General features: G+C 37.9%; 1 protein-coding gene across 1 annotated transcript; it reads right to left on the bottom strand.

Moving 5' to 3' along the window:
* Positions 1-262: 262 nt before the first annotated feature.
* LOC120529784 lies at positions 263-7,649 on the bottom strand. Its single transcript, XM_039753919.1, has 2 exons — positions 7,586-7,649; positions 263-3,279 (listed from the first exon to the last, which is right to left on the bottom strand). Exon 2 carries the CDS (start codon positions 3,273-3,275, stop codon positions 1,209-1,211), a length of 2,067 nt encoding a protein of 688 aa, XP_039609853.1. The 5' UTR covers positions 3,276-3,279; positions 7,586-7,649; the 3' UTR covers positions 263-1,208.
* Between the last annotated feature and the right edge of the window lie 2,577 nt (positions 7,650-10,226).

The raw sequence follows: 10,226 nt of genomic DNA on the forward strand, positions 1-10,226 counted from the left end.
GCTTAATTTAGAATATGAGCATTTGGCCACTCCCTTACAAATATTAAGGTTTTTGTGTAAAGTTTCAGTAGTTGGATACAGTCACAAATTCAGACTTAATTCAATTCACTCCTTAAGAGTCACACTCCGGCTTATTGCCCAGGAGGCTGAAGTGTACCAGTAAGAGAGAGAGAGAGAGAGAAAAAGTTTAAAAACGCACAAGCCAGCAAAATTAAATCAAATTTGCTTTTAAACAACAATGGTTCCTTTTGAATTAAGATCTGGATTACAAATATTTAAAGGAGACATTATACAGAGTTGCTGGAGTGAAGGCAAACACACCCCCAAAAAACACACCAGATATCTTATTGCAGTTAAATCAGCATTTACTTCGCATGAAACACATTAACAAGACCAGTTATTCAAAACAGGATTAGAACATCTGCAAACTCTTTTCAGAGGAATTTAAACTTTCTTCACCTTGAAAACTTCATTACTCAAATCCTTTGGTCCATCAAGTAAAGCAGTTCAGTCATTAGCCATCTAAACTACTTTATCAGTAATTAGGTATTGTTTCAACATGCAGCCAACTAGTATTTGACAATTCTACCCATTAAAGCAGAAAAATGGGAAACAATTCTGGGATTTGCTTTCTTTAAAAGGATATGCAGAACTTGAAAACTGCCATTTACAGAAGTTGACAGAGGAGATAAGTATGGACCAAAATAAAGCATCCAAAATTCCTAAACGGGAATCCCCACCCCATGGCATTTCAAAGGAATCTTAGAATAGAAAACAATATTTGAAATCTGATTCTTCCAGGCCAGAGTCAGACGACTAAATTTTACCTAACTTGAGTTCTAATCATTTAATGAATTTCTATGTATAGGGTGAAATTCCAGTACAATAGGAAAAAAAAAAAAAACAAATTACATTTATAAACAAGCCCAGAAAAGTCTGCAATTAAAAAGTTAGTTATTCCTGATACATTAAGGTGTTTGGCCATGTAGGGTAAATTAAACATTAGGCTTCATGAAGTAAAGCCAAATCACAGGGTTGTTAGAACACTCCATCTTCAGATCTGGTTCTTGGTCCCAATTTCGATGCCTTTTAGAAAGTTCTCTTCAGAATGCTATGTAGTTTCATGAAAGACCAAAAAAAGTGTACATGGTAAGGTTTTCTATCAGAACAAAAGCTGACAGTGTGCCTCTTTGGACTAGCAACAGAATTTAGGCAAATTGATTCTCCTCTTCCACGGTCATATTCTTTATTCCAGTAGAGATGTTGGACTGAATCTTCTTTTCCTCTGTATCAGAAATGGGAGGCAGCACAGATTTCAACCCACTTTCAATCGCCTGAACTCGTGAATTCACACCATTTTCAAATTCCTCCTTGTTCTTCAGCACAAGGCTTCGGATGCCATCCTTGGCAGATTCACAGTCAGTGGCCAGCTTTCCACGTTCTGAATCAAACTGAGGATTACTAGGATCCATTGCCATGAGCTTTCCAAGGCTACTGATCTTGTCCATGAGATACAGGTTGGAGACCTCAGTGTAAGTTTCAGCAATCATGTGGACCAGATTGGCAATGTTGGAGGCCTGGAAAGCCTGGGTGTAAATCATATCTGTTACAAAAGCATTGGAGGAGTAGCCTTGTATAGAGTGGACTGAATCAGCCGTATTGACAAACTGCTTCAAAGAGGTGTTCAGGCAAGTACTGATCAGGTTTGAGATCATCTGAAAGAAGCGAACCATTTTCTCCCACTGCTCCTTCACACGGCCCATGGCATCAAGGCCCTTGACCAGCATCTTCACTGCAGTATTGAAATCAATCTCCTTTACTTTGCAGGACTGCATAGTGGTAAGAATCTCTGCCAGCTCCTTGTTATTCTTCTCCAGGTTGTCTACACTCTTCTGGTACATGTCCTGTACCTGTTGAAGCTGGGCTCTGCTTTGTTCAATTTTGAACCGAGCATTCTCAGTGGCCATTTGACCTGCGCTTTTCTTTTCTCCACTACTTTGCTGAGCCATCTTTGGTGGAGTAGCAGAAAAAGCAGAAGAATTGGTGAATGCCTTACTCTCTGAATCAAACATCTCACAACTATCTTTCAGACTGCTTATCTGGGCTAGAAGTTTCTTCTTTTCTTCTTCAGGGCACTCTTTTTTGGGTGCATATTTTGTAATTAAACCACAAATTGAGACAGCAGCTTGACAGATCGCCAGGACTTTCTCTTTTGGTTTGGATTCTTCTTCAGCTTTCACACTCTTCTCAATATCTTCAAATTGCTTCTTCTGCCAGTCTGACTTCACAGATTGAGATTTCTCATCATAGAGATCACTCCATTTGATTTGATCTTTCTCCACAAACACCTGGATTTGCTGTGAGAGTTTTAGCAGCTGTGCAGATTTAGAATAAGCATTGTTGACAGCTGCAGGGTTGGTACTTTGACCAGGATGGATTGCCGAGCCTATTGCACCCTTTATTTCACCAACAATTTTACTAGGGGCTGTGTACATTGCAACATAGCCAGAAATCAGACTATTCACTGAATCGGTGATGCCTTCCACAAAGTTCATTCCAATCATTTCCCATCCAGAGGGCATAGAATCCATTGACTTCTTAAACATGTCATGGGCTTCATCCAGCTGTTTTGTCATGCGGGTCAGGTTCTCTTGGGCCAACTTTTTTGCCAGTTCAGTTGACTCCTTTTTTATCTTGGCTTCCTCCAATTTTAACTTTATGGTCTTGAGATCTTCTTCATACCACTGCTTTGCATTCATGCAAGCCTCTAGCAGTTCCTGAATGAGCAAAATGACAGCAGTGAACATCTTCTCAGTTGACTCTGCCAAACTTGTGCACTCAAAGGCTACATCACTGATATTTTTCAGTTGACCTGGAAGAAGAGATTTAACAAGGTCAATGTTGTCCTGGAGGAGGGTCTTCACAGCCATTTTCATGTAGTTTGGTACATTGGCAGAGTGAAGTCTGATCTTGTCCATGTTCTTGTGAGCTTCATTAAAGGCCATCCATCCACTATTTGTCACCTGCATAAGACAAGCACGGAAGGACTCGGGATAACGAATATATTTGAACCCATCCTTGGGTGCATTCTTGTTAATGGAGAAGTCATCTCTGGAGGAAATGAACACCAGCTCTCCAAGAATGGCGATAGAGAGTGGGCCTGGCATCAGGAACTCTTCCCAGTTGGCAAAGGGCTTCATGAGAAGAGTTGTTTCTTGTCGGACATCTTCTGCTTTAGAGATACTCCGCACAGCCTTCTGGACATCTACAGCCATGTTTCTGCAAAAAAAGTCCTGGTTTCATGAGAATTTAAAAGATTAATACCATGACACACACACAAAATGTTTTCTGGAAAACATTGTGAACTGAAAATTGTAATCCAATAAATCTACAGCTGTAGTTTTTGGAAAGATTTAAAACATGACCCTAGCTTTGCTTCCATACTCAAATTGGGGGGGTTTTGGTCAAATCATTCATTATGGAAACATCCCTGCTGAAAATTCCCCAAGTGGTTTCACCTAAACATTTACCAACATGCATTACAATTTTTTCTATTACTTTAATAATTTGTGGAATGAGAATACATAATTGGAATGCTTCCCCTCCCCAATTAAGCGTTCTGTAAAGCATAGTTGAAAATTGCCCCAAATGACCTTGCAAAGCAGTCTTTAATTCAAAAGGCTCCAAATTTATCTGGGGCCTCATATAGAAACAGTGCGTATGCACAGAAATGTTGCATATGAATGTTTCCACATTCAAATTGCGATGTATAGAACCCAAGCTTGGTGTAAAGTCACACATTTCCAAGGTACCTCATACCCTGTCGCACGCAAGTTCTTCACTTGGTTTTGCAGACTGGCGGCACCCAGCGTCAAAGCAGTGTTAGTGTGCTTTTTCTTTTTCAGATCCACATCCCTGATGCGGCTTTATAAAAACACTGAAATTAACCACATTTTGTTCATTAGTTTAATACATCTGATAATTAACCTGTGACAATATAATGGTCCACAGAATGGTCAAGCTATTCCAAATACCATAGCTGCTTTAGTGTTTCGATCCACTGCGGATCATCTTTTTCCATATTACTCACTGCACCACTCGCAGTAGCTGATCTGAAATGGAATTAAATCTGTATACAGCATCAAGCACACGCTGCCTCAACCATGCTTCCTATTTGAACTGCTCCTCACATGGCAAATGCTTCAAAACCTTTACTGTAAGGACCCCACGGTTCAGAAAGAGTTTCATCCCAAGAGCTCTCAAAGCACTCAATCAATCCATCAACTGCTCCTTGTAGAACTGGAGGAAACGAACACCAGCTCTCCAACTTTGTACTTTGAGGTGATTGTACTTTAAGTACAATCACCTCACTGTAAACTTGCGATAGTTATATTGCACAACCTGAGCCACTTTATAAAAACACATGTTTACATACGATAATTTTAAGATCAAATGTAGCAAGTTATGCAGATAAAACTAAATAATCATATTCTTAAAGGATACGGCATCACCACGCTATCAAGGATCTGGCACTCCGTTCACGGATTGTTCCTGCCTCACACTTCACTGGGACTGGTGTGAAGGACAGAATAATTAAACATGTACGAAGATATTTCAATGTTCCTTAAAGGTTTTGAAGAATCATCGTTATAAGCTTACACATGGCTTAATGTCTATTACAGAGCTGATTGTGTGGCGATTGGATATTTGGAGAAAGAAAGGATAGCACGTTTGAGACAGTACTGCTGCAATAAAGCACTTCAAAAGGTCGCGCATGGCGCAGCAGCATCTTGTGTAAGATAATCACTGCACCACCGTGTTTCCATGTTTAATAACATGCTTTTACTCCTATCATGAAAAGGATATCACTTGTACATCTCCGTGTTTTATTAGTTATTCAGAGAGCTGTAATATTAATGGATTGTGTCCTGTCGGAAGTAGAGAAAGCTGGTTTAAGCAGCACGTAGCGATTCACACACAGAGCACGTAGATCAAATACAAAAAGCATTTAACGTACTACTTTAGTTACAAAGGGATTTGAGAAACTAGTAAATTAATATAATTGTGATTACGTTTGATGTTATACTTTAATGAAAAACTACGTGATTAAAGTGGAAATTGAAATTAAAGTTGACATTTCGTGTTCCCCCATCCTAATAAGCATGTTATATATATTTCACAGCGACTTTGATATGCGACCTTTTTTTTTTTTTTAATTTTGGGCACTGTGCGACTGTTTTATCGACATTTATCTAATTGTTCTAGTAACAGAATGTAGTTTAAGTTAATTTGTTTTGGTTTTCTATAGATGCATTTCATATTTTCCACTCTTGTTTTTTTTTTCCCCCACATCTTCGCGTCCCTTTGTTCTTCAACAAACAAATGGGCCCGAGTTGCCTCGAAAGCTCGTATATTGTAATCTTTTTATAGTTAGCAAATAAAAGGTGTCATTTTGCTTGACTTTTCACTACATTCATAATGGCTAACACGGTACAATCATATATAGTTCTGTTTAAAACAAGTCTAAGACGGAAGCCGTCTAATCTATATACGCAAACCTCGGCCCATTGCGTTTAGGGTGGGTTTTCGTCATTTTACTGATGAAGTCGGTGTGAAGAAACTAACAGCTGAATATCACACACAACGCTGGCCAGTCACATAACATTTCAAGTGCTAGGACAGTTTATTAAAAAAAAAAAAAAAACCACACACAACACGTCGATGAAGCCCATGCAGAACTAAGCGCTTATACGTGTACCAAGTAAAAGTTTAAGATTTATAGAGAAGTTTCAAAAGCTTACTTGCACTACTGTTAAATTGTCGGGTTTTGATCAAAATAGACATTAGCACTTAAAGTCTACGTTATTTATGACAATTGAATAACTTCAAGAGCATTGAAAAAAAAAGTTGGATATACTTTGAAACGGTCACCCATTTCCTATTTGATATCGTCCCTATTTTTTTTTTTAGTTTTGTAATAACATGAAGCCGTTTAACTTTAAAAGACTGAAGATTAAAAAATGTATATATAAATAAACCAACCCTTAAAAGCAGAAGGTTGTTCTTCAGCGATACCATATTTGGTTTTCCAAAAGACCCATCCACGTGAAGGATCCAGAAAACCATTTTCTTACACCCATAAAAAAGGGCCCACAGGTAATAATCATAAGATTTGTGAAACACCGACGGCTGGCTATTTTAAAGTTACTCTTGCTGAAATGTCCAGTAACGCAGGACATTCAGGTTTTCGTAATATTTTAGTATACGGCAGTCTACCACACAGGAATTCCTCTAGAAATTTTTCAATGCAGAGAACAAACTTCGTATGGAAGTGGAAACCATCCCACTGCTTGGTCATGCAATTTCTTTACGACGAACACCACAAAGAATGAGCCGGTGTTTAAGAGTGTACGCAGGTGCATGGGGAGTAATTACCATTCACAGTCAATTTATGTGAAATACACAAGTTATTCTGTGCTACTACTGAACTTAGTTTAAACCTTCATATTCCGTTTAGGTTTCCTCCGGGCGCCCCGGTTTCCTCCCTCAATCCAAAGACATGCAGGTTAGGTGGATTGGTGATTCTAAATTGGCCCTAGTGTGTGCTTGGTGTGTGGGTGTGTTTGTGTGTCCTGCGGTGGGTTGGCACCCTGCCCAGGATTGGTTCCTGCCTTGTGCCCTGTGTTGGCTGGGATTGGCTCCAGCAGACCCCCGTGACCCTGTATTCGGATTCAGCGGGTTAGAAAATAGATGGATGGATATTCCGTTTACTTGACTCTTGGACAGCGGGGCGTTGCCATTATGGATGCAATGAGAAGTCAAGCAAAACAAGGACTCATTTTATTGGGTAACTAAATATTCAAGCTTTCGAGGCCACTCAAGCCCTTTCCCTCAGCCAAGATGTAAACATGAAGGGGTCGGAGCTGCCTCGAAAGCTTGAATAATTAGCCAATAAAAAAAGGGGTTATTTTTTGCTTGACTCCTCATTGCTTCCTCTTAGCAAGATGCTTTTCTAAAACGAGGTGGAATTTCAGGGCGTGTATGCAAATACATACAAGAACCCAGAACGCAAAGAAAAAAAAATATATATATATATATATATATATATATATATATATATATATATATATATATATATATATATAAAATAATAATACCCACACCACTCTTTAAAATGTACAAAGGTGTGGAACTGCCGTGAACAACAACAATTCAAACAGCGGCAGGGGTTTAATTCAAAAACAGTCACATGCAACATTCATATTTTAATGATAGAGGACCTTATTTCATTAAGCGGGCCTGCCATATTTTGAGTAAAGGATTCATTTTATTAAGACAATATAGGGGAGTAAAGACAACGTCGCTTCTGTTAAACGAATAAACAGAATGGTTTGTTTCAATACGACTTAAAATTAATAGGAGAATTAAGAACTATAGAAAAAGCCATATTAAACAATATTTAAGTTACATGAACTTAAATTTGAGAAATAAAGTGAACAACTGTATTAGCTAATTTTTCTCAGAAGCCTAACCGACCTATCTTAATATAAAAAAACCTCTAACCAGAAAGAAAAAAAAGACTCACGTTGCGCCAAAAAGACAGGAGTTGTCGCTTCTAAGGTAAAAAGCAGATGTAGAACTCAGACTCTGCTAACACTCTTAAATAGGCAGTTTATCATCCGCCCTAACCAATCATTTTCAATCACTGACTCGTGGCTTCAGATTATCACTCGCTCCTGTTTACCATTTATCTACAGGCTCAAACAATTGTGTAATGTGCAATGGTGGAGTTCTTTACTCTTTTATCTGACTATTCCAGCACATGAGTAGGAATAATTTGCCTATTTTGATCCCCCTTCATCTACGAGAATTCCGAATAACTAAAACTCATCAAAAATTTGAAATTGTGAAGTTTAATTTGGGTCCACTAGTGCATTCGCTGTAAATTGTGACATAGCAATATGCAGTTTATGTTTGGATTGGCTCTTCAAGATCGAAAAACGTGATTAAGGAAAAATGATAATAAATGAATGGAAAAGATTTTGCTATAAGTATACAACCGCACATTACACGGGGCATCCATTTACAAGAAAATATTTTAAAATGATATTGCTAATCCATATAAATATAAAATCCAACACTTGTCTGTCTTTCTGCATGTATGTATGTCCGTTTTTCACGAGAAAACCACTTAACGGATTTAGAACTTTTTTCTATAATTTGCATGAACATTCCGATTAATTTTGCACCTTCTCTCATTGCGCTAAATAGCATCGCTTGCGGCAACGATTTATTCGCCCGAATGCGAGAGAAAAGGATTCGGGCCGAGGTGAGGGGGAAGCAGGCGGGGCCCTCCTTACTCAAGCGCCATTCTCCGTTTGAGTCGGTCTGATGTGGCATTGGCGAGAGGGTTTTAAACCCGCGCATTCCTCTAATCGCGGCAGAGATGCTCTTTCAGTTCAATAGACTGCAGTTCCCGGTGAAGCTTTGCTTTGCAATGTTAATTAACAAGGCCCAGGGACAGAGATGTTAAGATGGCCCCGTTAGATCTTAGCTCACCATGCTTCTCGCTCTCATGGGTTACTTCCACAAAAAATCTATATGTCCTCGCTTCGATAGCAAATCCAAAAATATTGCATATGAAGAGGCCATTGGATGCGAAAGCTATCAATATAAATTCTTCTCAATACAAATTACACTTTATTTATTTATTTTTTTTTATAGATTTTTAAAGTTTGTCCTGTTTCACCACTACGTGGGCGAAGCCGCGGGGGACAGTTAGTTATAATATAAAAGTAGTAAAAAAGTTTAAGATTGCATCTGCAAAAACTACGTGTTTAAAAAATGGGCTGAAATGTACAGTACATACACCTTATCAACTTTGAAATTTGACAGATGTATTTGAGAAATTGTTTCTGAAAATAAAAGAAAAAATATGATTGGTAGCAGAAAAAAAAGAAGCCAGACAATGACGTTATACGAAAATAAGGATTTTATGAAATGCTGGTTACAGTATATTCTGCAAACTTCACTCCCTGAGAGCCGTTAATGATTCTGATCAACTTTATCTACAACAAAAAAAGTTTATTATTACTAATTGGTCAGCCGACTAACATGTTCGATATTTTTGTGACAAGCTGCCCAGTAATATTGGTATTCATAGGTTTGGTATATCAACTCTGTGGAGTTTTCACTTAATTCTTTGTTGTAAAATGTGCTTTAAAGTGTCTCGGTGTGCGTGAGAATGGGTGTGATGGTGCTGAGGGGTTAGTCTCGCACCCGGTAAAGTGACAACAGATCTTTAGAGTAAAAATTCATTTATTCATTTATACTGATTATTTACATGTTATGAACTTTACAGGCAGATTATTTGATTGTTTATTTAAAAACGTTTAATAAAATTCGGAATCTCAGTTATCTTGTACAATATAGCCGTAAATCTAGAAAAAATGTGGTCAAGTCCTCGTCGTTATTAAACGTTTTTAAAGTTATGGACGACATGTTGACGTAACGGTTTTAATGACCGGTTTACTGTTGGTTAATCTCTGGTGAAATCTCTTTATTTACATTATTGTAGTTCAAACAATGCCTAAAATCTTTAGATTCTACAAGGTAGTATCATATCTAAATACACAGTGAGAATGTTTAAACTGCAGTGGCGCCTGGCACTTTCTAAAAAGAAAGCATTAGCATGGCGCCTTTTGCAGATTCTATTTCTTAATTATATTCAATAAATTCTACTAGCTGGTAAACCTTATAAAAGTTACACTTTCTTTCTTTCTTTCTTTCTTTCTTTCTTTGAGAGCATACAGTAGTGTGCAAAAGTATTTAATGCCTTTGAATCTTATCCTAATTTTCTCCATGTCAAAAGATTTGTAAACATATGTATCCATTCAGTATTTTTAATGTAAAAATACATTTCACAAGTCAAAATGAACAATTTTCTGTAGATATTTAACTAAAAAAGAAAAACTCCCAAGTTAGTGTTTGCATAAGCATTCAGGCTCTACATATTAATTCTTTGTCGAGAACCCCTTTGCTGCAAAAGCAGCCTTTATTGTTTTGGGGTAAATATTTCCCAGTTTTGCACATTGTTCAGGAGTAGATATAGAGATCTTCTAGGCCTGGGGAAAAGGCGTTTCTGGACAGCAGTTTTCAAATCGTGCCACAGATTCTTTGGGTTAAGATCAGGGCTTTGACTTGGTCGTTCCAAATCATTCACTTTT

The sequence above is a fragment of the Polypterus senegalus genome, chromosome 5 (genome assembly GCF_016835505.1).
Source record: "Polypterus senegalus isolate Bchr_013 chromosome 5, ASM1683550v1, whole genome shotgun sequence".
NCBI lineage: Eukaryota > Metazoa > Chordata > Cladistia > Polypteriformes > Polypteridae > Polypterus > Polypterus senegalus.

Excerpts from the sequence above, each read along its gene's own strand:
- LOC120529784 (XM_039753919.1), bottom strand. The coding sequence starts at position 3,275 with ATGGCTGTAGATGTCCAGAAGGCTGTGCGGAGTATCTCTAAAGCAGAA.